Below are 26,434 nucleotides of genomic sequence, written 5' to 3' on the forward strand. Positions count from 1 at the left end.
GGGTATGGCTGGGCTCCCCTGCAGGTGGCATCAGGAAAGGTACAATAAGGAAGATGACGGTCTGCTGCTTCCATTGTCATTCTACTACTGTTGCTTTATAGGGTTCTGGAGCCTCTTTTACTGGCACTGCCTCTCCCTCTCCCCCTTATCTGACAGGGTCAAGTGAAAACTACTCCCGGGGACTCATACAGGCAGCCATACCTCTGGTTTGAAATATTCTTTATTTTGTAAACATCTGTGTTTAAAATAGATGAACCCTGCTCACAAGTCATATATTGGTTCTGAGACACAGTACACAAAGTTCACCCGTCACAGGGAGATGGTGGGGGCTCTGGAGCAGGTGGAAATGCCTGGGGCTGGGCTGAATCTCAAGACAGCAGATGCAGAGGTGGTAAGTAAACAGGCAGAAGTACCTGTGCAAAACTCTGGGCCTAATGCCAGATCCCAGGCCACCTCTTGGACTGGAGAAGTTTAGGGGTGAGATGCCGACTCCAATTCCTTGTGAGCATAGCTGCACCCTAAAAGTTCAACCCTCTGGCTCCCATACCTCTCCCCAGCTGTGGCCCTTGGGGATGGGGCTAATCAGTTCATAGAATCTCCACCCTATGCTTTCCCTTCCAGAACCCCTAGGGTACAGTAAAAATATAGTCCCTCTGTCCCAAGGGGGCTAGGAGAGAAAGGCAATGGTGCTCTGCCTGATCCTCAGGGAAAGCTGCAATACTGATCCAGGTTGGAACCAGCGCCCTGAAGTCCCTGGCAGAGGGCACACTGTGGGTTGGCATAACCATCTCCCTGCCCCCAGTGTGATGCTGTGTCTAACACCTGAGGAGTCAGTCCTCAAGAAAGCATCCCAGCCATAGTCATGACTTCATCCTAAAGAGTCTTTATCTAAATTTCTCATTAGCTAACAATTTATAACTATTCCTGCCCTCCTTTTCCTTCCACTACGGTTAACCTATCCCTGTCCCTACATCCTGAGCTACCCTCTCCTACTCTGATAAGAGTCAGAAGGAAAGGTTTGGTCATTTCTTCCCCACCTTTTTTTTTTTTTTTTTTTTTTTTTTTTGGGGGAGGAATAAGGAAGTGGGGCTCTTAATCCTTCACCTGTGTGTGCCCTGGACTTTGGTCCTTAGTTGATGAATGTTCAGTGTTGTCTTAGCTCCAGCCCTAGCCATGTGATGCTGCTAATATGTAGCTTAAGAATGAGCCTCCTCCTTGGGAAGGTGGGGAGGAACCCTACTAGGGCTGCTAACTGACTTGTTCCTTCTTTAAAGCACCTCCTTCAAGCCACTCTTGGGCCATGTGGGGGTTAAAGGAACTTCTTCCTGAATGAAGAGCTCTGGAGGAGGGAGTCCACTTCCCTCCTCCTGTAGCCACAGTGCCGGTGGCTCCTGTTCCAGGAGCTAGAGGGGCAAGATGAGCACTTTGTCTGGAAGGCTGAAGAGAACAGCACCAAGCATTTCTACCCAGGGCCTTCTTTCTCTCTCCCCATGAAGTCACAGCTCTTCTCCCACAGACTTTGAGTCTCAGCGAAACCTTGAGAGCTGAAGGCTGGGTTGGGTGGTTATGTCCCCTCTTACTTGCCAGGGGGTTGCGGGGAAAGGCCCTTCTTACACAGAAAGGGAAGCCGGGGCCCAGGGAGCCCTGCTCCTGCCATATTCCCCTCTGGTGTGCACAATGCCGTCTCTGGCCTCCTCCCCCTTGCTTTAACCTGATATATAGGGGCTAGACCTTCATCTCCAGACACTCCTCTTTCTGGGGGTATGTGGTTTGCTTGTCAATATCACTGGCCCCCGGCTTTCCTTGCCCCTGCAGTGCCCTGAGGCCTCGGTGCATGTCTTTAAATTCAGGAGCCCAGGTGGGGAGAAACTGCGTACAAGGGGCACGGGAGGTAGAGAACGGAGGTGACTTTTTATCCCTGCCTCCCCACAACATTTTGTTTTCTTCTCTGAAGCACCTGCTTCTGAGCTCACTTCCCCCAAGAGGCAGGTGGGCAGGCGGCCAAGCAAGGCCCAAGCTGGGGGGTGGGGGGGCAGGCAGGGAAAGGTGGGACAGCCCCAGTCTTGAGGACCACCAGGTTGGCGTCTCCTTCCTGCCTTGATGTACATTTCCCCAGACCATTGGTGAGGCAGGCCCATGGCATGAGAAGCGACGGTGGGGAGGGAAGATAGGAAGAAGTACCCTGTAGGCTTTGGCCCCTTCACCAAGCAGGGGGGTTCTCCCAGAAGAAGGATATGGAACATCCCCATGAGCCTGAGTCCATTCCCTTGGACAGGGTTAGGGAGAAAGGAAAGAAAGAAGCTGCACCAGCAGCCACACAGGAGGACATACAGGGAAAGAGGTGTGAGGGGCTTTGATACAAAACACACTGGAGGGGAAGGGGACAAGAAAGAGAAGTGGGAGGAAGAGAGAAAAAGCAGAGAGGAGGCAAGATGCACTGAGAAAGAAGGGGCCTTAAAGTGGCCGTACTCCAGACTGGGCCACTGTCCGGGGAGCTCGGGGCGGTGAGACAGTGCCCGTAGCGTACTGGGGGCTCATAGCAGACCCGTGGCAAGGAAACAGGCTGAAGGGAGCCACTCCAGGCTGGAGGGGCTGGGGGCAGAGGCTGCTCAAAGATGACAGCGGGGCTGCTCTCAGGGCCAGGCAGGGGAGTAGCAGCTACTGGTATTCCACAGGGTCACCCGAGTGAGAGGAGAAGCAGGGCAAAGCCCGGACTCCCTGTCTGCCACAGGCCTCCTGAGGGGAGGGGGATTGGCGGCTGCTCCACGCAGGACCCTCAGCACCAGCAGGTTTTTGAAGAGTTCGCTGGGCCCTCAGGTTTGCCCTCATCCTCCTCCAGCTCGGCCAATGCCAACTCATTGCTGGCACGTGTCCGGAGACCATCCAGCTCCTTCCTGTGGGCCTGCAGCACCAGCTCTGTCAACCGCGTGAAAGACTGGGAAACCAAGGGTCACAGGTTAGTCGGGCTCCTCCTCCTCTTCCCCAGGCAGCCCTGTAACTGTCCCAGGGGCGGGGGCTCATCTGACCCGGGCTCCCGTCCTGTCCGCTGCCTCCTCTTGTCTCCCCACTCTACTGGACTCAGCCCAAGAGGCAGGGTAGCTGGGCTTCGGAGCGCTCACCTCTTTAATGTTGAGGTTGGTGCAGGCACTTGTTTCATAGAAGTCCATGCCGTACTCTTTAGCCAGCTGCAAGAAAACAACATTCCTGAAAGGGAGTCAGTAAGGGAAGGGAGGTGCCCACAGCACCTGGCACATACTTCTGCCATTGCCCTCATAGCCCCTGCTGTGTCGTGACAATTTCTCACAGTAGGTCGCTTCTCAGACCAACCGGGAGCTCCTTCTAAGACACAGGCTAGCAGAGCATGGAGACGTTCCACAAACACCCTCCCGCACTCCCCACCCGCCTCCATGCAGACACACCCCTGCCCCCGGTGCACACAGCTCATACGTCAGGAGGTAAATATATCAAAATCTTGGGCAAGATGTCAAATTAATAAAAAACACGGGCTTTGGGATCAAACAGACCCAGACTTAGACACCAGCGCTGCCGCTCAGCAGCTGTACGACTGTGGACAAATATATCTCTAAGCCCAGCTCTGCCATCTGTTAAAGAGGGGAGAGGGTGTCTCTCAACCAAAGTCACGGAATGACTAAAAGGGGTCATGCGTCTCAAAGCACTTGCTTAGCGCTGGCCACGCATACAGTGTTCGATAAATACTGCTCTAGGAGGATTTGCTTCTACTTTCAGATTTTTCAATGACCACGTGTTATTTTTGCATACCAAAAGATCCATTTTCTCTTAAGTGCGCTATAGACGCAAAGAGGGAGAGAAAAGCTCTGGAGGCTCTTGGAGTGGGTAGATGACTCTCGTCTCCGTGGTATCCATCCTTCTGTGCTCTGGGAGGGCGGTCTCCCTTGGCACCACCTTCCTACCCTCTCTGCCCCATGGCTTCTCTCTGACCGTGGGCCCTGCATTCCCTCATTTTCCTTCCTACTCCTTTCCAATAGAAGGACGGGGTGGGATGCCTGTAGATGGTAGCCATGCCTGGATGCTGCTGGAGAAGCCAGCGACCTGAAGCCCTTCCTCACCATGAACATTGGGATGATCTCTTTAGCAGAGGGTAATCCCGCTCTGGGGCACTTAGAGGTGGACAGTCTTTGTTTTTGGATGTTCTTTGTTTCAGGGTGGACCCCAAATCAGTCCTGAAGGGAAGAAAGCAAATTCTCAAGGATGGCAACTCCCCTAGTGCCTTAGGGAACTTTGGAAAGTGCCAGGGTGCCTGATGACAGGGACAGAATCTTGGGTCCCAGCCCTCAGGACTGGCCCCGGAAGGCGGCAGAAGACCCAAGGGATGGGTTCGGCCAGCTCGCTCCACTTACCTGCTGCCCTTGCTCTCTTCCCACCTGCCGCTTCTGCTCTTCATCGGCCTTGTTCCCTATGAGGATCTTCTGGACACCTTCTGGTGCATACTAGGGACAAAGGACAAGCAGAACTGCCAGTGAGTGCTGCCTTTCCCTCCTATCTCCCCACCCTACAGTCTCTTGGCCTCTATACCAGCACCAAGCTGAAGAGCCCTAGGGACAGAGCAGGCTGATGGGGTGCAGGTGCAAGGCTTCCCCAAGTGCCACGGCCGACCCCGGGGGTCCCGGAGGGCTGTTATGGGGACAGCTTAGAGTAGGAGGCACTCTGACTACTACTGGTGCTTCCTGGAGTTGGACAACTGGTATCTGAACTGGCAAGGGCACTGCACTTAAGTCCAGCCCCTCATTCTACTGATGAAGAACTGGGGACTCAGGGAGTTCAAATGGCTTGCCCGAGGCTCCAGAGCCAGGACTAGAACCCCAGTCTCACGATTTCAGGAAGGAAGCTGGTCACAGGGTGGGCTTTGGCCTAACTCATTTCCAAGGACGAAACAGCCATGGAGTCCTGGCTGGGCACAGAGCATGGATGGCATGGCAGCTTGGGCTCCTTCCCCACGTCTTACTCACCCAGAGGTCTTCATCCAGGGCCGTGGAAGGCAAGGTTTCCTGGGAGTGTTTGCTCACCAACCCCGAGAGCCTCGGCCCTTCCCATCTGGCCCTCGCTCTGCCTTCCCCTCTGAGGTGCCCCTCCCCCGCCCCCAACGATGAGGCAGCATCTCCTACCTCATCCACATCACTGACCCACTTCATGATGTGCTGGTAAGAGCGCTCGCTGCTAATGTCGTAGACTAAAAATATCCCCTGAGAGAGAGAGAAGGAGAGAGAAATGGGGGAGGTAGATGCAACAGAGGACCGTGCACAGTCATGGGGCTGGAAGCAGGTGTGGTACCTTAAATGCTGGGTCCCACTCTCCCTTCTCCCTGCTTAGCATACTGAGGATCCCTCAGCACCCAGAAACTTCTCCTTCTCTCTCATACCCCCAAAGCTATTGCACCCTAGGCCTATCACAGAACTCTCTGAGGTGGGAAGGAACCAAATATTCTGACTGGGGTCTTTGGCCCAGGGTGGAGGGTGGAAGCTGGGGATGACGGTGGGGGACTTGCCTGTAGTGTGTGGTCAGAGAATAACTAATAATTGAATGAATGATCAATGAATAATCGCAAGACTGCCTGAGACTGCCCCTTGCCAGCAGGTGATCTGAGGACCCTCTTTTGGGAGTCAGTGACATAAATATCTCAAACACCCAGAGTGGGGAGTGTGGATGGCAGCGTCCCACCTCCAAACCCTGAAAATGGTGGCTCACCTGGGCCCGTCGATAGTACTGCTTTGTGATGGTCTGATATCTCTCCTGCCCCGCTGTGTCCCTGTAGTAGAAAGCCAGTCCCTCAGAGGAGCAGGGACCATGGAACCAGAGGGGGAAGGGAGGAACCGGGGAGCTGGGAGACCCTGTGCCCTTGCAGGAAAAACTGGGGAGCTACAGGGTGAAATATCAGAGGAGCTTGGATCCCCAAGGGGGTCTGAGCATATCTGACCCTGCGGGAGAGAGGCCTGATTATCTGGTGCTGACAGGGCTGATGGGGTCTTGTCAACTACAGCTACGCCAGGAGCTTCAAACATAACTGGGCCTTGGACAACTCTGTAGAATTTGGCCGTTGTGTTCAGACAGGGTGGAACACTGTACCCTTCTCAACCTGGAGGCAAGCTCCAAAGGCTGGCAAAGGCCAGGCTTGCAGGAGCGTCAGGCCAGAGAGCCACAGCGGCCCCCTGTGGCTACTGGTGGGAACTGCACCATGCTAGATGGAGCTCTCTCCCCAGGGTCCCAGGTAGCCCTCCCTCCTACCACACTGCAGCATGGCCCAAGGGCAAAGCCTTTTCGGAAAACAAGCCACACTGGTTAGTTTTGCCAATTCCTTCTAATTCCTGACCCTTGGTGACTTGTGGCCAATCTCATAAGGTTTCTTAAGAAAAAGAGATTAAGGCTCCTAGGAGCAAGAGATGGGCTTTGAGACATCTGCTTCTCTCCACAGAAGAGGTGGCCAGTTATCCCAGATGCAGTCTTGGGATTTCTACACATGGCAGTGAAGCCTGGGGCTCTCCTCCCGCATCTCCTCCCCCTACTCAACTCACCAAATCTGTATCCGCACTTTGATGCCATCTACCTCTATGGTCTTCATCTTAAAATCCACGCCTGGGAAAGGAAGAGAGCAAGGAAGTTACGAAGGGTACCACTGAGACCTGAATGGTAAAGGCCCAGGGCACTCACACTGGAAGGGATTTCCTATGGCTTAATTGGCAGAAAGATGGCATGAAGTGAGGAGGGACTTCCTGAACCAAAATTGGCCCTGAGAAAGTATCCAGGGCTTTGAATGGAGCTTCCCTTCCTCCTTGACATGAGAGTTGCCATGGGTAAAGGGGTTGAGGCAGTGCAGGAGGAGGCAGAGTGAGTATGGGGGAGTCCACTCCATCGCTGCCTCGCTCAGCCCCCAAGTGTGTCTCCACTCTCCTCAGTATGAAGTCTTCCTATTTATCCTTCTGGCAGAGAACTGCAGGTATTTACTATCCTCCCTGGAACTCTAATGCCTAGGAATAGCAACCCACCGAATTTGCCTCTTATTTTTTTTTCTTCCTCTGCCTAATTTTTTTTAATCTTTATTATTTTTGAGAGAGAGACGAGAGAGAGAGAGCATGAACAGGGGAGGGGCAGAGAGAGAGAGAAAGGGAGACACAGAATCCGAAGCAAGCTCCAGGTCCTGAGTTGTCAGCACACAGCTCGATGCCGGGCTTGAACCCATGAACCTCAAGATCATGACCTGAGCTGAAGTCGGATGCTTAACCTACTGAGCCACCCAGGTGCCCCTCTCTGCTTATTAATAACCAGGAGGGAATGTGGCACTGTCACAAATGTGGGGAAGGCACACAGACCCTGGAGAGAGAGGACTGTGTATACAGCCCTCGGCACCTAGCAAAGTCCCACCAAGGCCTGGTGGATCTGCTGTTGACTAGCCCCACTTACTGGAGGAGGCATTGTTGTTTACTTCTTTATTTAGAAGGAGCATGGCTTTGAAGTCAGGCCTGAGCTTGAATCTGACTCTGGCCACTTAACTCATAGCTATGACTTTGGACACCTTTCTTCTCTGAGCCTCCATTTCCTCATCAGTAAAATAGCGACATTCCCAGTCATCTCAGAAGGTGGCTGAGAAGACCAGATGAGACACGGTGCCTGGCACCTGGTAGCTAGTCAATTGACTACAGTTATCATCATAACTGGTACAGTCCTGATCATACTGGGTGCTTGTAAATGACTACCAGTGACCAGGGGAAGAGGCGGTGCCACAGCATGTCACTGGGGGAGGGAGGGGAGGACAAACAGGGTTCTCAGGCTCATCTGCCCAAGGGCTTGAGGAGCTAAGCTGCCACACGACACAGGAAACAAGGCATTCTGGCAAACCAGCCCAGGCAGAAACATCTGGGGACACTTGCAGGAGTCAGCAGCACCAGCACACAGGCTTGAGTCTGAGAGATGGCAGGGATGAGGGAGACATTTTTATCACCATGCTTCTTCCCAGCCCTAACTGTGCCCGGTGATTCAAGAGCTGTATCTAGTAGGTTAATTTAAGCTTAAGTCTTTGTGTGCTCCCTGGAGACAGGTCAGGATAGGGCACCATTAACCAGTTTTCCGATGGAGAACACGGTTAAAGGCAGAGTTCCAGACGGACAGCAGTCACCAAAGACACAGCCCCAACACACCCGAGAGGTACCAGAGTCCCCAACACCGCCGCTATCCCCCTCGGCATTACTTCTTAACCAATGGGAATGTTTCTCCCCTCCTCCAGCCTGTCCCCAGGCTTCCACGAACACAGGCAGATTACATTCAGGCCCTTCCCTCTCACCATCGAGGCCAATCATCATTTAACTAGAGGGGAGAAAAAGATCCAGAATGGACAGCCCAAACTGAATCAAGTTGGTCAGACGTGAATCATTTTCCGCCTGCCCAAGCTGATTCATATCTATTGAGCTGTACTTTTCCAAATGGGCAATGTCTGGCAGCCATTCTTCCAAGTGTGCTGAGAAAGCGAGGGTGGAGGGCACCTGGCCTCGGTGGGGGGCAGTGGCATGCCACGCCTCCCCAGACAAACAGTTGTCAAGAATTTGCTTCTCGCCATCCCTGGCATGGAAGGGAATCAGGAAATTCTTGTTCTTTCATGGTGTAGCGCCTGCTTCGCAGGAGGACCGGCAATTTTGTTCATTTTACAATCAAACCAGCTCATGATAGCCCAGCAAGCCTGGCCAAGGACAGTGCCTTGTGCAAAGTGGTCACAAGGTAGCAGAGAGGGAGAGAGAAGGGAACTTACTATGTGCCCTTGCCCTGCACAGTGCTAGGTGCAGACAGAGTGGTAAAAAAAAAGACAAATGGTCTCTAACCTTACAGAGCTTAGTGGAAAGGAAACAAAGGCCCAGAGAGGTAAGATAAATAGCCCAAGGTCAGCAGAGCAGGTGGTAGAAATTGGCAGGCCTGTTTGATGTCAGAGCCCTGACTACCCCCAGCACTCTTCTCGGGGAACGAGAGTTGTGTACTGACTAAACACAGAGGACTTAACTGTACCGTACTGGTTTCTCTGTAGGTCCTTGAGCTGTGGGTCCCCGGCTCAGCCGGGCAGGAGGACACTGTGTGAGAATGTGAGCAGCTGTTAGAAGAGGCAGCACTGACACGAAGACACAGCTATCCTGGGAGTGAGCCCTGGGCTTGGATTCCTTCTCCAGCTTCCCTCACTTCTTAGCTGCATGGCCAGGGACCGAGGCTGAGGAGTGCTGGGGGCCCACAGCGTCCCTACCCCCATCGTCTCACAACCTAGGTCCTCCTGACCACCCAGTAAGATTTGTGGAGTTCAGAGAAGCGAAATGCTTCAATTTTGGCTATTCATATGCACTAAGGAAGAAACAGGAAGTCTAGTCCTTTTGAGGGATCTTCCTCACTCACCCCCCCGCCCCCCCCCTTTTTTTTTAATTTAAAGAAGATGAACTGCTCAGTGATCTTCTAGTGGAATTTATTCTTTCTACTCTCTCTGGTCCCATAGCCTGGACCTCCCACTCTGTCCACCCTCCAATCATCCCCTGGCCCGCCATGACGGTGCCCATCCGTGGCCCCTCCACCCCCGTGTGGCTATTGGTTTTCTCTGCTGCTGAGCACTGCGGGGCACTCAAACCACTGGCTTTGTTGGGTCACTCACAGACCTCTGCTTTCCCACCTTAGCGGGGCCCTCATAGCTGCTCGGCACCTGTTTATACAGAGGTGTGTTCACCCATCACTTGCCTGGCAGCCACTGTCCCTTCAAGGAAGGCTTCAGTCCCCTAGCCCTCCCTCCTTGGTGCCACGCACTCCACAGAATTTCTTCGCCACTCTCCAGGGGCAAGATGAATGCTGCCTTATGAAGCCATTCCTGAGGCCTACCTCATTTCTTCAGAGTGTGCCTCTGTTCTATCTTCCTTGGGGAAAGAGTCCTCTGTCTTTCCCAAGCCTCGCCTCTCAGCTCCTCATCAGCCCCCTCTGGGTGCTCATCCTAACAGTCTGGCCCCTCTTTGCTGATCTCCAAACTCTATGTGGAGGAGAAATACTCTCCATCCACCTCCATCCCCTGTGTGTCCTCATTCCGGGTCCTCTAGGGCAGCACGTCTCAAACTCTAAGGTGCATGCAGATCACGTGGGGATTGTGTTAAAATGCAGACTCTGATTCGGTAGCTGTGAGGTGAGGCCCGAGATGCTGGATTAAACTTCCAAGTGAGGCCGATGCTGTTGGCCCATGGATCACACTTTCGAAAGCCGGCTTCTAGACAGTGGTTCTCAAGGTGTGGTCCCCAGACCCGTAGCATCAGCATCAGCTGGGACTTGTTGGAAAATGCCAATTCTTGAGTTCCACCTCAGATCTGTGGAATCAGAAACTCTGTGGGTGGGGGCCCTCGAATCTGTAGTTCAACAAGCTCTCCAGGTGTTCTAACACATCCTGAAGTTTGAGATTTGGACTAACGCTTTGCACCTGAAGGGTCAGGTGAGGCAGCACGGGTGTTCTCCCATTCTCCAGGTGTGCTTTGCAGGTGCTCAGCCTTAGAATCACCTGGGGTGTTTTTTGTTTTTTTTTTTTTTAAATGCCGCTACCTTGACTTGTCTAGACCCACTGAATGAGACTCAGAGAGCAAGGCCCGGGAACGTATATTTTTAACTGGGTAATGGGTGATTTTTAGAGGAAAGTTTGAGCTACGATATAGTGAAAGAGCTACCCACTAGTGTTGGAATCAGAAAGACTTGGGTCTAAATCCTGATTCTGGCACTGGCTGTGTGACTTTGGGCAACTTTCTATTTCTCTGAGCTTCAGTTTTCTTACCTGTAGAATGACAATACCACTGGCCTCCTAAGAGCTGTTGTGGGATACGAATTAGGCAGTGGATGTGAAGCACGTGCACATAGTAGGAGGTCGTGCGCATAGTAGGAGGTCGTTCTCTCATCCCTCTGCAGAATAACAGCTTCCTGGAGAGCAGCCAGGAAAACAAACCCAGAGAGCCTTTGGTGTGGAAACGGTTACATGGTCTAGTCCCTTACTACCCCATTGCCCTTGCTAATCCAGGGGCCAGCGGCATCAACATCATCAGGGAGCTTATCAGAAATGCAATTCTCCAGGTGCACCCAGACCTGCTAAATTTTAGGCACACTAAAGTTTGACAACCACTGTCTAGCCCATCTCTAGGCAGAGCCACACCCAAGGCTCATAATGACACTTATGATCGTTGCACACCCATTAGCTAGGGAATCCAGAGCCCTTAATTCTCATGCCAGCCCTGAGAGGCAGGTAAGAGCGGTGATTACTACCATAGGCACAAAGTAGCCACATAGCGTCCTCATGCTCCCACACCCTGTGGCTGAGCCAGAACCGGAAAACTGGCCTCCTAACACCCACCCACTGCTCCCTTGACCAGTGGCTGCAGAATCGTACTGCCTTTTCTGTCACACCCTGGCATGCCCCCCATATCTGTTCTATTATGAGGCATCTAGAAGTGAGGCCCTGGGCACTCGTGGAGCAAGCCCGCCCAAACCTATTTTCAGGATACCCCTGTTCCTTGACGCGGTTGAGGACTGCGCTAAGCCCAGACGCATCACCCTGCACGGTGCCACGTCACTGTCCCTACAGGAGAGCCGGCTTCCTTTCCCAGGCCCAGGGAACGCTGTAGTGTGAAGAAACAAGCACACCGCCTCCACGCAGCTCCGGCAGATGTTCTTGGGAACACTGGGAGCCCCGGACGAGAAAGTGAGGGAGATGGGGGCCCTCTGCCAACGAAGTGCCTAAAGCACGAGGTGAAGCTCATCATTCTTATTCAGCATCTCAGAGGTGCCAGTCGTGGTGGCTGCCACACCCAGCATCCCTTTCCGGCCAGAACCGCCCAGCCCAAAGCCTCTGCGGGGACGCAGGGCTGGGTGCAGTGTGCTCTCTGTGGACAAGCAGTTCCTAACCGGACCAGAGGTGGGTGTCTGACCAAAGGAGGCCCATCGGTGGGCTTGCTGGTGACCCCCAAGGTGACCTGGCCAACAACAGCGACAAGGGACTCTGGCTAAGCCGATCAAACCAGCCCCCCTCCAGATGGTGCAGATAGGATTGGTCAGTTGGCAACTAGAGGAACACGAGGCAGATGTGCAGAGAAGCAGAGAGCCTCGAGACAGAGCACCACTGGCCAGAGTCGGGGCTGGGGTGCTGGATCCTGGCACCGACCCCGCCTTCCAGCCCACGGGTACCCTCAGAGCACATCCCCCTTTCCTAGCGAAGCCTGGAAAGCACCTCTGGGTCGCCTGAAGATTCACAGCCTGTGGCTTGTCGGCTGCTGCCTCACGTCCCCTACCCCCAAGGCAAGCAGGCAAGCTGTTTCAACAATAGGGCAGGGAGGAAAACACCCCCCAAATTCCATGCTTGTTGCTGCTTAATTTTTTGTCTTCCAGGCCCCAACTAGATGCAAAGTACCTAAGGGGAGACAGTATATTCTGCATTTGACATTAAGTTGTTTGTTTTTAAAATCTCTGCCTCCACTCCAGCAGAGTGCCGGACATAAAGTAGTAATTCCATAGGTGGCATCCCCCTGCCCCAGGGAGCATGAGGAGGATGGGCACCTGTGGCTCAAGAGCACGGACGTGTGTCCTGCCATGTGCATGCGTCACGGACATTGGCAAGAAAAGCTCCTCAGCTAAGTGACTGCCACCTAGGACCATGGACAGTGTTGCCCTCACTACATCGATGGCCTCTGGCTCTTCCTGCTGTGTCCCTGTCTGAACAGCCTCTGCTTCTCCAGCAGCAACCCTCAGAGACTGTCAGGCCACACCCGGAGCCCTGGAGCACAGTGACAGGGCTGCTGTCAGAGAACAGGAGGAGGGGCAAAGCTGGCCTCTGAGTACTGGGGGCTGGGATAGGACTGAGGGACAGGACAGGGGAGATGGTTCACCATGGGTGGTGAACTGCTAGACCGGGGCGGGGGGGGGGGGGGCGAGCTTACTGCCCCCTCGGTCTAGCAGTGAGGGGCCATGAAGACTGTGGAAAGAAAGGAACGGGGCACATTCAGGGGAAAGAACACTCCTTCCCATAACCACCTGCCTCCAAAGAGAGCGCTGGGAAGCTAGGAGGAAGGGAGGAACAGGGGCGTGGTCAGTCAGAATACACTGGTGTGGTCAGAGTTTGGTTCCGATCCTGCCTTTCCCACTCATTACCTGTGTGTTCTCAGGAAAGCTTCTTAATCTCTCTATGCTGTTTCTTCACCTGCAAAACGGGAATGACAATCCCTCGTGTCAGAGAGTTTCTGTGATGATTGTGAGAGAAGGTGGAAAGCCAGTAACACAGGGCCTGACCCATAGTTTTATGAAATGTTAGCTGAAGAAGCTATCAGTTCCCTGGGGAATGAGGAGAGCATGGAGCCCAGGGGCACAGTGTGGGGAACAGAAGGAGCTCTGGGCTCATGTTGGGAGAGGAAGGAGTGGGGCAGGAGGTGGGGCAAGGGGCCAGCACTAAGCCACAGTGTTCCAACAAAAAGAGAAAATGCCACCCACCACGGAGCCCGGATGGCTCCCGAGTCTGCCTACCACCTAAATTCTGGCAAAGTCAGGAGGTGTGCGTATTGGCAGGCCAGCACATCATGGGTTAACATCAGGTGCCAGCCTACCTGCCTGCCAAGGGCCACATGTTTCAAGTGGAAATAAGGCGCTTCTGGATGCCAAATGTTATCACTGTGATCAACCACAGCCCAAAAGACCCGCAGCGTGACTTGAGCCTTTTCATTAGCAATGAGATGCCACAACAGGAACAACTTAATACACCTGAAACCCAAGGCAGACACCCAATCCCTGGAGCCAGGGTGGCTCCAGTTACCAAGCCCAAGGCTCAGGAAGGCCCCCAGCCCCTCCTCGACAGGAAACCAGCATGTGCTGGACATGTGGAGCTCACGGGGTTGTGGCAGGAGGTCACCTCCAAAGAGGTCACCCTGAACAACCCCAAAGCAAGCTTTAGGGAAAGGCAGACCCTGCCGGGGGGGGGGGGGGGGAAGGGGGTGATGGCTGCCTGACTTTGCCAGTCCAGACAAGGCATCAGAATAATCCCCATCTCAAAACCCCCTTCTCTCAGCAACAGAGAAGACCCGTAACAGCAAAAGACCAATGACGCCATCTTCCCCCTGAGTGACAAGTAAGGGGACAAATGGGGAGAATGATACAGAAGGTGACCTAAGAGACAAATCTCAAGAGAAGAGTCAAGACAAAGGCTCTTGGCACACAAATGTCACACCAGGTGGGTGAGGGGAGTGGGGAGAGCATCTTTGCCCCAAACCTGCCACTTGCTGCGTTCTCCTTCCTTCCCTCTAGGGACACAGCCTCGCTGTCTGCTGGACCACACGCCACCACCTGACTTCCTCCTCTTACCCAATTGCAGACTGATGGTCCCTCATGCTGGCCTCATCCTGGGGAGAAGGCGCACCAGGCTCTCTGGGCAAATGCATTACTCAGCATTTGCACTGTCTTGCTCTGGGAGGGATGGGAAGCAGAAATAAAAGAGGCAGCCCTGGTCTTTGGCAGACAGAACGCTGATCCTCTAACTCCAAGGCCATGTTTTAACCTCCAGGACATTGAGTCAGTGGCTCTGATTCAGATGCCACCTGCAAGAAAGACTGCAGATTTTAGAATGATACTCTATCCCTCCTTTCTTTTCAAAGACACGAACAAGCGTGCGCGGCGCACACACCACACACACACACCACACTCCCTCAATGTAATCGGAGGTGATATGGGGACCAGAACAACTCTAAAGGCTACCACCTTCACATCAAATCTTGAAGGACCAATCTTCGGAAACCCAGGGCCCAGAACCCCAGGGGCCGTCATCGTGTAGAAGTGCTTCCCAGTCGAACACAGGGTCCCACAAGGCTGGGAAGGGATGCATGTTCCCAGTGCCTGAGCCCTAGGAACTCTCTACTCCAGAGCCCCCAGCAGTGAGATGGTCCTGGAATGTCACTCCAGCAGCCATTTGACACCCCCAGTGACTCTGAGTGACAGGCAATACTGACCTCAGTTGAAGATCCCAATCTCTTGTCTCTGTATTCACCAAGGAGGACCCCGCTCACGCTTCCTTGCTCCCTGCTATGTCTGAGCTTCCCCCCAGGACACATATCTGAGCGGAAAAGCTAGGCGCTGCTGGAAGCAGCTCACCCCTTGCAGAATTCTCCCCCTCTTCTCTCAGTCCCAGACACACATGCAGCATAGTGAGTTTCCCATTGTATGAGTCCCAAGACACCAATACTACTTACAACTTCCCTCCGGAAGAAAATGCATGCATGCATTCATTTACGCTATTCACTCAACAAACGGCTTATTGAATGCCTACTATGTGCCAGGAACTAGGTACTAGAAGACACAGCAGTGAATGATACAGATAACTCCTTGTCTTCAGGAAGCTTCTATTCTAGGGAGGAAGAACAGATGATAAGGAAGCCAACTAATAAATACTTTCAGAGTGATGTTAAGAGGCAGGAGCAGAATAATGGAGCACAGAGTGAGGAGACCCATGTGCAAGCTGCTTTAGATTGGCTGGTCAGTGAAGACCTTTTTTTTTTTTTTTTTTTTTTCAACGTTTATTTATTTTTGGGACAGACAGAGACAGAGCATGAACGGGCGAGGGGCAGAGAGAGAGGAGACACAGAATCGGAAACAGGCTCCAGGCTCCGAGCCATCAGCCCAGAGCCTGACGCGGGGCTCGAACTCACGGACCGCGAGATCGTGACCTGGCTGAAGTCGGATGCTTAACCGACTGCGCCACCCAGGCGCCCCTTCTTTTTTTTCTTTTTTTAATGTTTATTTACTTTTTGAGAGGGAGAGAAAGAGAGACAGAGTGTGAGTGGGGGGAGGGCAGAGAGAGAGGGAGACGCAGAATCCCAAGCAGGCTCCAGGCTCTGAGCTATTAGTACAGAGCCCAACGCGGGGCTCAAACGCAGACTGTGAGATCATGACCTGAACCGAAGTCGGACGTTTAACCGACTGAGCCACCCAGGTGCTCCTCAGTGAAGACCTTTTTTTTTTTTTTTTTTTTTTTTTTTCAACGTTTATTTATTTTTGGGACAGAGAGAGACAGAGCATGAACGGGGGAGGGGCAGAGAGAGAGAGGGAGACACAGAATTGGAAACAGGCTCCAGGCTCTGAGCCATCAGCCCAGAGCCCGACGCGGGGCTCGAACTCACGGACCGCGAGATCGTGACCTGGCTGAAGTCGGATGCTTAACCGACTGCGCCACCCAGGCGCCCCAGTGAAGACCTTTTAAAGCAAGTGACATTTGAGCTGAGCCCTGTGTGACAAGAGACCAACACAACAGAGATCTGAGGGACCGGGGCCCCAGGCAGGTGCAACAGCAAATACCCCTCAGGCAGGAACACACTTCAGTCAAAATAGAAGTTCCTCAGAAGAGAAAAGGAAGAGGGAGCCCCATTATTCTTTCCTTTGTTATAAAGGGGGAAACACAGCAAGGCAGTTCCCTGCTCTGGGATCTCATGGGGACCCAGCCTCACATGTACACCTGTGTGCACATGCACATAGGATCTAATCTGAAGAATGTACCAAGAAACTTCTCAAACGCTAACAAGGCCAACTTGGGGACTCCTCACCCCACTTTATGATGAGATCTCTATACTGAATGGCTCATGTATGTAAAGTCCACTGCTCCTGTGCACATGGTAGGGGCACTGAGCAGGTGCTTGAGACACAGCAGTTCCCTAGCCCTTGCCCTTCCCGCTGCCGTGTGCACAAACCTACATAGGGCCTCTGTGACATGAGCTGTGTGCTCCAGCCAACCCTGTCCTGCTCCCCTCTGGCAGACCCCTGACCTGGCCTTGCCTCCCAGAGCCTGCTGCTGAATGGTCAGTGGGCACAGCTGAGGTAGCCAATATCTGCCAGGCTACTGAGCACTCACCCCTCCGCCCTCCTGAGCCTCTTCCTAGGCAGGGCCATGTTGACGGGCAGCAGAAGGTTCCCAGAGAAAAAAAACGGGGGCTGGGAGCCTCAGGAGCAAACATCTTATAGGGGCCACGGCCTCCAGATGTGTCTGCCTTCACACAGAGCCAGCGAAGGAAACTCCTAGCAAGGAAGTGGTGGAACTGAAGTTGGTACGATCATGGTCTGGCCACCACCAGTGAGCTCAGCCAGGCAGAAGAGTAGAAGCCCCACGTGAGGTGTTTTCCACAGCACCTCCTCCCCCACCCCTGGCCCCCTGGGGAACCCTACTTAGTCTTGAAGAAACCACTCAAATGTCACTTCTGTGAAGCCTTTACCAACCAACTCAGGAGGAATTTATCACCTGTGATTCCAAAGCATTTTGACATGGCTTTTGCATACTATTCTGCTTGTCTGTTTGGATGCCTGACTTCCCAACTGTCTGTACTCTGAGCTCCCAGAGGGCAGCACAGCATCTTATTCATTTCATATTCTCATTGCCTGGCAGAAAGCAGATATAATAATACATATTAGTCAACAAAACTGAATACAGGAGAGAAAAAATGAACGTGTGGGTGAGTAAATAAATGAGTGAATGAATGAAGTTCGGTACATTCCAGGAGATAAGATCAGCGAGAACAAATTTTAATCAGGGCAAAGCAATCAGGGAACAACCCACATTTGGAAGCCAACTGTCAGCCTTCTCTGTAGATTATGGGGCCCCAGTCACAGTTCTCAGGAAATCTATTATCAAAATAGTAATGTGAGGGCAACCCTTAGATCTCACTCTCAAAGGTCCCCCAGCCAGACTCCTCAATCCTCACCCCTGACAGTTCCCCAGAGGGTCACGTCAAGGAGGCAGACTTGGCCAACAGCAGGGGCATGAACATGGTTCCATCCCGGAGCCCTCGGTGGGTGGGGGAGGCACAGGTCTGGCTCACTGGAGACAGCCAACCCTTGGCGGGCTGTGCAAGGGTCTTCTGGGATAAGCCAACTGCAGAAGAGTTGTTTCAAGTCTGGGCGGCCTGCACTCAAGATGTGGGCCATCGCTTTTCTCGGGGCCTCAGTTTCCCCTGTTGTAAAACCAGGAGGCTGATGATTAATCCTCTCCTCCTCAGTGGGAGGAATTAAATGTCCAGGAAGCTCTGTGCCTCCCACCCCCGACAAAGCACACTGCCCAGGCAGGAGAGCCAACAAGAGGTCAGAGGCCTGTGCAGAAAATTGGCAGTTTTACAGGGAAACAGGCACAAATATTAGATTACAGAAGAAGGCACTCTGAGAAGAACTGGCAATCAGGACAGAAGGGTAATGGCCAATATCGACTTTCATGCTACACAGCTCATCACCAAGCTGTCTGGGGAGCGGGGGAGGATGAGAGAGGAGAGGAGGAGGAGGAGGGGGCAGGAACCAGGGCCCTCAAAGCTGGGGGTGGTTCTGCAGAGCCGGCAAGGTGGCACAGATGTGCAGAGCAGCTGAAAGGAAAGCCTCTGAGGGTTTCAGAGCTGTTCTCGAGGATCACATTCTTGGGGGATGGGGTGTGTGGAATGGGGGCCTGAGGCAGGGTGATACCAGGCAGAGGCCCAAGCCTTGAGGCAGAGCCCTTCTGCTGTCCTCTCAGGCCACCTGTCTCCTGACCTCGCCACCTCCCCACCTCCTTCCTCACCAACTCACTCTTCCTTCCCAGAGCCTGGAGCTGCTGGGGCAAGGTGGGGGGTGGGGGCTGGCACGGAAGCAGCGATGAAACCCAGAGCCTACTCCTGTGACCCCAGGGAAGTGAACCGAGGCCCTGTCTCCTGTTTGTTCACTGCTGTATCCCCAGCCCCTCACAGGCACCTCGTGTTCAGTCAACAGTGCCCAAACCCCTGAATGCGTGAGTGGCAAAGAGGATGGCCTCAAAGCACATCACTGGCAGCATATTAATCTTGACAACTTTCTCATGAGCTAGGAATAACAAATAATAAGAATAATAATGGTAATAATCATATAATCAGCCACCATTTTATTGTCGGCTCTGCCAAGTGCTTTAGATCCATTAGCCTCTGTAATCTTCACAATGACCTTTAAGAAAGATTCTGTTACTCTCTTCAATTCACAGATGTGGAGACTAAGGAAAAAGATGTGGATAAGTGTCTGAAGGTGGCAGAACCTAGCAAGGCCATGGGGACTCTCATGCCTGGCAGAGTTCTTTCTGGTCTGCCCTGGGCTGCTCTCCCCTTCCCGCCCTCCCTGCAGTGAGGCACACAGACGCACCCGGCCCTCCCCCGTCCCTACAGGTCCAGGCTCCTTGTGGTGTGGGGACCCCAGAGTGCCCAAGCAACTGTCCCATGTTTGTTAGGTTCCATGCCCCCGCACCGCCCCTCCCCCCATGTCTTCCCCCCCTCCCCCCCCCTTCAGTCACCCACAGCCCTGGCCCCAGGCAGCCCAAGCCAGTTCAAACCGAACTTCCAAGAAAGGGGATCCTGCAGCAGTCAAGCCTGCCTGAGGAATCAGCCCTGAGGCCACAGCGGTGGATGGTTCAACCAGTCAAACTGGAAAATCACGGGGCAGCCACCTTGGAACCCAGGTGGCCTTTAAAACAAAAAGGTCCAGAGACCATGTGACCTATGTACTTGGGGAAGACCAAGGGTGGGAGGCGGGAAACCAAACAGAAGGCCCGCCCCTTCAGCTTGATTAGTGGCTTACAGGGCACTCCCGGCCACCAATGCAGAAAGGAACCCAAGGGCCCCACCACACGTTGAGGATGATACCGGCTCCCTGCCTGGGCGGGCAGCACCGGTCACATCAGGCCCTTTCAGAAGTTGCCAGTTGACTGGTTCAAAGGACTCTCCACTCCTGGAGGGAAAGGAGGGCAGGAGATGGTGTGCGGTTTGGCAGGAGTGTCACAGGAGGGGAGTCTGGCAGAGAGAAGGAGCTGGGAGGGCCCCTCGTGCTGGCACCACCCACCACCGCCCCTGACTGGTTTCCTTGCTGCAGGTCTCAACTCTCTCTCCCAGCCAGTATCCCGAGGGCCCTTTTCACCATGTCATTCCCTGGCTCAGACACCTCTGCCACAGTGAAGGCCCAAGTCCCACCTCCTCAGCCAGGCTCTCAGTACTCTCTCCCCTCATTCATCCATTCATTCAACATTTACAAAGTTCCAGCCTGGCCCTGTACTAGGACCACGAAAATAAAGAGGAATGAGATTTGGTTTCACCTTCAAGGCCCTTAAAGTATGGTCTGGGAGACAGGAAGATAAACGGAGGAATGTTCTCACTCTTCCCCTAAAAATTCCCTTCGGTTCCAGCCAGACTGCCCAGAATCCCATGAACACCCACTGAATTCCCACCTCTGTCGTCTCTACTCCATCTGCTCCTTCCTCTCCAGGAACTGAAAAGCAGCCCACGCTGCAAGGGCTGGCCTCAGCCTCTCTTCTTCTAGAGCCTTCCCTGCAGCTTCTAGTCAAGCAGGGCCTCTTCATCTGGCCTCCTCTAGCACCTCTGTAATAGCAGTAGCACTCACGGTCCCCTCACCAGCCATTGCCTGTGTCCTGTACCCTCGCATCGATATTTAGTTGCTGATAATGCCCGCAAGACCTTGGTTAACAGTAACAATGATCATAACTGATCCCTGACATTTGACGAGTGCTTCACCAAGTGCTTCCAGATTTCACTGTGGCCAGACCTCTTCTTGCCTGTGTGCTGTCTCCCCAGCTAGATTCCGGGCTTCTGTGGGCAGGAAAAGGCAGACTGAACAGGTCTCTAAAATGCCTGGCATGGTGCTTTGTAGTGAATCCTTAATTAATTAGTTTAACAGGTGAGGACACAGTAGAGGACATTAAGGCATCAGCTGCGCACTGGTACACGACCCCCATCTGGGTGGGCACAGCTGCACAGGAAAGGCTTGTTCGGGGCACGCATCCAGCTCAAGGCCACCTGCTGACTAGAAAGAAGAAGGGCCTCCCTGGGAGGTCTCTTCACTGCTCCCTGGCAGGCCCTTCTCTGGAATGTCAGTCAGGCTGACAGTAAATGGCATAAACAGTAAATCACAAAAGCGCCAGCCTAGGTGATATCCACATGATCCAAGAATCTGAACTCTGTCTTGGCAATAATTGGTGAAATGCCTCATTTTCCCCATTCACAAAAGTAGCTCTGGGAAAGGTGCCTAGATCAAGGTCCAGCATGGTATGAGAATGTGTCTCAGACAAGGAGCAGTGGGAGAGAAGTGATGATGTGTATTCTTCACCTTGGAGCCTCCAGCACTGATCCCAGCTACAGGACACACGCATTTTTTCTGAATGGACAAATTACTGAATATGATTTGGTAGTACCCATTTTCTTGGCTCCTTAATTTGTCTCCTGGCTGCCCTTTCCAACTCCATGGGAAACTTTCTGTATCACTGAAGGGAAAGCTTTTCTTGACCATCCAACTCTCTCCCTAAGTCTTAGTTAATGCTGAAAAAAACATGTCCAAGATGATGTAGAATCTCACAAGTGCCTAGGTTAGCTTCAAAAAGAATGCCCAGTGGGCAGATTTTAAAAGGCTGGTGTGAAGAAAGACAGGTTTCTTTCTTTTCCAGAAAATCCAAACTCCTAAACAGTCCACTGCATCCTGGCAAAAGGTGGACCCAACCCTCAGAAGCAAAGAGAGAACCTGCTCGGGTTTTAGGTCAATACACCAAGGGCCTTGAGGAGGTGGCGTGGGGAGTGTGCCACAGAAAGACTCCCACTCGGTTTGCTGATTCATCTCTGCCTCCAAAGTGGTTGGCCCCAGGGGGACTCTGAACAAGTCCCTGTGACCTGTGTGGGGAAACTGCACATTTGTCTATCTAGCAGGAAGGAGGTGTCTAAGAAGGGAGAAGACGAGGTGGAAGAGACATGAGAAGGGCTGGTGATTAACCATGTGGGGGCAAGGGACTTAAGGAAAACATAAGCCTTAGAAGGGTCACCTTCTGAAACATCAGTTCCCTCATTTCCCACGTGTCTGTGGGAAAGGGGGACACGTCTCCTAGGGGAGGCTAGCTCCCCTAACAACACTGAGCTGGAGCCCAAGAGCTTCTGAATGGGGTGGGTGAATAAAGTGCTCCAGGGAAAAACATAGGCCACTCCTAGGACTTGAAATGTGGCCAGGACACAGGGTGCAAAGCACTGCTCATCAGGCAAAGTCTGGGGACCGCCCCCCAGCAGCCCACAGCCCTCTGAAATAGTTCAGCAGCTCCTGGCACCAACTCCATCTAAAAAATAGCCATGGGAAGTTTCCTTAAGTGCTAACCTCCTGCCTTTTGTCCCGAAGCCTGCAACCTGTCCCCAAATCCCATCAGGTTCCTCAGCCCCTCCCTTGCTCACTCCCAGGCCTTTCCCCAATGCCTCCTCTGCCCTGAGCCTTCCCTGGAGGCATGCAGCCCTCCCTTGGCTTCCAGTACCCCGCCCATCCCTCTGAGATATCTCTCATCCCAGCAGTGGCCCAGCCCACGCTCCAGAACTCTTAGGAGCCTGCCTCACCGCCCCCCTGAGAAAGAAGGATGTTATCTGTTCCCTCACCCTAGGTCCCTTGAAGATAGTGAAGCAAAGAGAGGATGAGACCCTGCGAGCTCAAGGACAATGACGACAGTAACACCTAGCATCACCTGTGTCCAAGTTTGTGCTAAGTGCTCTTACAAACATGATCTCATTCAACCCTTACAACACCTCAGGAGGTAGGGACCATTATCACTCCCATTCTACAGATGAGAAGCACCAAGCTCAGAAGCTTAAGTGGTATTCAAGGTCACATTGTCCCAAAGCGAGGTCTCCAGGTCCATGTGACAACAAAGCCGGCCTCTTCACCACTAGGCTCTGTGCCTCCTGGCTCTACCTGCTCCCTCGTCTCTCTTGGCAAGGAACGTGTGTTGGGAGGGTCGGGGTGGAAGCTTCAAGTGACAGCTGAGTGCTGGGGTCCTCTCCCACGGAAGGGGGGAAAGCTGCTAGCTGTGGTGGAATTGCCTCAACTCAGACCTCCCAGAGGAAAGGCCCCTCAGGCCCAAGGCGCAGAAACTCCCTCAGAGGGGAGGCCACTCCCTCCCTCCCAGAACAGTCGTCTCTGGGAAGCTACCAGGTCTTGTCCCTCTAAGCACAGGATCTGGCACTGCCAGATCAGAGATGTACTGTAAGGTGGGTCCTGCCAGCCATGTGATCCCCAGGTGTGGACCAGTAATCCTGACATTCTTCTCCTTCTCGGCCTCCTTCAAAACATATCTTCATCCAAACGTTTTTCTGGAGCTGGCTAAAAAGTGCCCCTTCCAAAAGCAAACACGCTCACCGAACGAACGTACGCCCTCCTCCAGGTGTCCCACCTTGTGGCTTACCTTCACAACTGTGCTCTGGAAACTCAATCCCTTTGGCCCCTCCCTTCCTCCTGTCTTCCCCGCCAGGCTCCACATTGGGTCGCCCCTGAACGGAGGGTACCCAGTGACTCAGTGACGCGGCTCCCCACCCTGAACCCCTCTTCCGGAGCACAGGCTTTACTTCCCCTCCCCCTCTCCACCTGCGGGTGTGGGGAAGTCATTTCAGTGGCTGCGATTCTCGCTGCCCCAGCTCGGGGTCCCCAGGCCTACACTCGCCCCGGTGGTCTCGGCTCCGATGAGAAGGCTCCCTAGCGCAAGGCTGGAGAACCTATCCCTAATCACGGGCAACAGCAGGGACGCCCTCCAGTCCCCAGGCGGTGGCCCTTCACCGGGATCTCTCCCCTGGTCCTGGCCTCCCGCGCCAACGCCTCTAGCCGGGGAGGCGGCCAGTTCTCCCGTGCTGGGGCAGGGGGCCGCCCGGCGCAGCGGCGGCGGTGGGGAGGGTGGCCTCCCCCACTCCGGCCACCGCCCCTTACCGATGGTGGAGATGTGCGAGGAGTGGAACTCGTTGTCGGTGAAGCGGCACAGCAGGCAGGTCTTGCCCACCCCGGAGTCCCCGATCAGCAGCAACCGGAACAGCACATCGTACTGCTTCGCCATGGCTGGGGCCGGCCGGGCCGGGTGGCTGCGGGCGGCGGCGGGCTCAGCCCCGCTCGCCGCTGCCATCGCTCGGCGCGCGCCCCCCGGGGACGGCCGCGCTTTCGCAGAGGAATCCGTGCCGGCCCCCGCGCTCCTCCTCGCCCGCTCTCTCCTTTCCGTGATCGCTGCGCGCGGGCTTATCGCGGTGTGGGAGACACGCGGCCCCCGCCCGCCCCTTCCCCTGCGCCGCCGTCGCCGCCCGCGTCCCGGGAGAGGGGCGGGGAGCGCGCGCCGGAGCGCGGCGACCCAGCGGCTGGGGCGGGCGGGGGCGAGGCGGGCGCGCTCCTCGGCCGGAGGGTGCGCGGCCGGGGCTGCAGCCCAGCCCCCTCCCACCCACGGTAAACAGTGGGACCCGAGGGAAACAGTGCGGCTGTTCTAAATGCGGGAGTTGGGGTGAGCTCCAACCCAGCCCACCTCTACCAAACTCGGCTTCCGAGTATCATCACTTCTCCCCAAATCCCATCCCGAATCTGGCCCCGCTAACCCCGCCCCGGGACCCCGCCCCTTCCCGGGTCGGGGGAGGGGGGAGCAGAGTTGGTCCCCACTTGGGCTCGCCCCGGGTCTGAAGGCCTCGATCAGGGTCTGCATTCAAACACCCGTCTATTCTTGAAGGCACCGTCTTGTGTTGCCAGACCGTGTTGCCAGAATTCCGTGTCTGACATCTGGCTTCCCCGGAACCCTGTGTGATTGTGTCCGCCCGCCCCCAACCCCTCACCCCAGTTTTAATTTAAACGAGTAAAAATTTCTGCTGACCTTCTTCACTAGGAAGGGAAGATCGATGATCATTAAAACATTTCCGAATGCACAATCCTTCCTACAGGCAAAAGTAACTGTTTTGGGTTTAAGCTGCTTAGGGTAAGGTGTTCAGGACGCCAATCCATCATTTCAGACCAGTAAATATTTCTGCTGGTGTATACGAATGGCACCAAAGAATGAATGGGCCTCTTTCAAGACCGATTTACTACCACTGAAGGTGTTAGCGCCAGAAAGAGGCAAATACATGTTTTCTGGAGTCTACAAAATTGTGTATTCCTAAGAAAGGGTATTAGGGGTGAACAAGCCCAACCCATTAGGTCTTTAAAAATGATGAAAGGTGTGTCTGAGTATTGGATAGAGAATGTATTTTTCAGAAATAGGTCAAGGAAAGCCATCTTCTTCACTTCAAGAATTGTATTTCAGGGGCGCCTGGGTGGCGCAGTCGGTTAAGCGTCCGACTTCAGCCAGGTCACGATCTGCGGTCCGTGAGTTCGAGCCCCGCGTCGGGCTCTGGGCTGATGGCTCAGAGCCTGGAGCCTGTTTCCGATTCTGTGTCTCCCTCTCTCTCTGCCCCTCCCCCGTTCAGCTCTGTCTCTCTCTGTCCCAAAAATAAATAAACGTTGAAAAAAAATTAAAAAAAAAAAAAGAATTGTATTTCAGGCAATGTGTCTAAATTTATAATACAGAGGAAAAACTCCTGAACCTGATAGCTACTTTGTTGACATTAAAAGTTGAGAAAATAGACCCTGTGAATCCCATTAAGATTTCCAGGTGTATTTCTCTTCACTGGGTTTACGCTGGGTTTCAGGTGCATGCTGCTGGGTTTCAGGTGCATGCTGGGGCTCTGGAGTTGGGCTCACTTGGGTTCCAGCCACAGATCTGCCACTCACTGTCTGCAACCCTGCGCATGTTACTGTACCCCCTCTGTGCCTCAGTTTCCTCATCGGTAAAATAGGGATATCTTCACAGGATTGTTGGAAAGACGAAATAATGTGTGGAAAGGACTTAGCTCAGCACTTGACAGTACTCAGTAAATGCTGAGGGACAAAACCACACCATAATGTTTTCCTTATGCATACATGGGTGGTAAGTGTATCCCACAGATGGTGGGGGGTGTTTTCCTGCTGTGATTCTCATCCACACCACCACACACAGTGTGGAGTGCAGGTTCAACTTGACCTGATCCCTTTTGGGCACTTGAGCTGCCTTCCCACTGATTGGCATCGTAATGGTAGATACTCTCCGCAGACCTGCTTAGTGGGACCATTAGTGGCTCTCTGCTTGCTTCTGTCCACCAAACAGGTAAGAAGATGCAACCTGAGGTAAGTTCCTAGTGCAAGAAGAAACTCCACTTTGAAGAAAATGGCTTTTCTTAGGCAAGATGGGAAAGGGAATGAGGTTTCCTGAATGAATGTAGGGAAATACTCATACTCATAAAAAAAAAAAGAGGATATTTCATTATGCCTGGTTGACCTCAAATTCAGTAGCTTACATTGAGTAAAAAGAAAGGAAGAAAGAAAGAAAGAAAGAAAGAAAGAAAGAAAGAAAGAAAGAAGAAAAAGAAAAAAGAAAAAGGAATCATCCAGAAGTCCAAGCTGCTAGACATCTGGATTGTCCAATCACATCCTGGCTCAGCTACTTTCAAAAATACATCTCTCTGCTGGAGAGGATGTGGAGAAACGGGAACCCTCTTGCACTGTTGGTGGGAATGCAAACTGGTGCAGCCACTCTGGAAAGCAGTGTGGAGGTTCCTCAGAAAATTAAAAATAG

The 26,434-nt window shown here is 53.4% G+C and overlaps 1 protein-coding gene across 2 annotated transcripts; it reads right to left on the minus strand.

Annotated features, from left to right (window-relative positions):
- Positions 1 to 202: 202 nt before the first annotated feature.
- Positions 203 to 23,898, minus strand: RAB15 (RAB15, member RAS oncogene family). 2 transcript variants are annotated; one of them, XM_030319321.1, is made up of 8 exons: positions 23,746 to 23,799; positions 10,799 to 10,941; positions 6,549 to 6,609; positions 5,725 to 5,785; positions 5,145 to 5,222; positions 4,380 to 4,469; positions 3,120 to 3,185; positions 203 to 2,935 (listed from the first exon to the last, which is right to left on the minus strand). In XM_030319321.1, the coding sequence occupies exons 2-8, from the start codon at positions 10,917 to 10,919 to the stop codon at positions 2,777 to 2,779; spliced, it is 636 nt and encodes a 211-aa protein (XP_030175181.1). In that variant the 5' UTR covers positions 10,920 to 10,941; positions 23,746 to 23,799; the 3' UTR covers positions 203 to 2,776. The 2 variants fall into 2 exon arrangements, with proteins under 2 accessions (XP_030175181.1, XP_030175180.1); XM_030319320.1 differs by lacking the exon at positions 10,799 to 10,941 and having other exon boundaries at positions 23,746 to 23,898.
- Between the last annotated feature and the right edge of the window lie 2,536 nt (positions 23,899 to 26,434).

Source organism: Lynx canadensis, chromosome B3 (genome assembly GCF_007474595.2).
Source record: "Lynx canadensis isolate LIC74 chromosome B3, mLynCan4.pri.v2, whole genome shotgun sequence".
Classification (NCBI taxonomy): domain Eukaryota; kingdom Metazoa; phylum Chordata; class Mammalia; order Carnivora; family Felidae; genus Lynx; species Lynx canadensis.

Coding starts and splice junctions, on each gene's coding strand:
- RAB15 (XM_030319320.1), bottom strand. CDS start 23,869: ATGGCGAAGCAGTACGATGTGCTGTTCCGGTTGCTGCTGATCGGGGAC. Junction 5,786..6,548: donor AAAGTGCGGATACAGATTTG/GTGAGTTGAGTA, acceptor TTTCTACTACAG/GGACACAGCGGGGCAGGAGA. Junction 2,936..3,119: donor CCAACCTCAACATTAAAGAG/GTGAGCGCTCCG, acceptor TTGGTTTCCCAG/TCTTTCACGCGGTTGACAGA.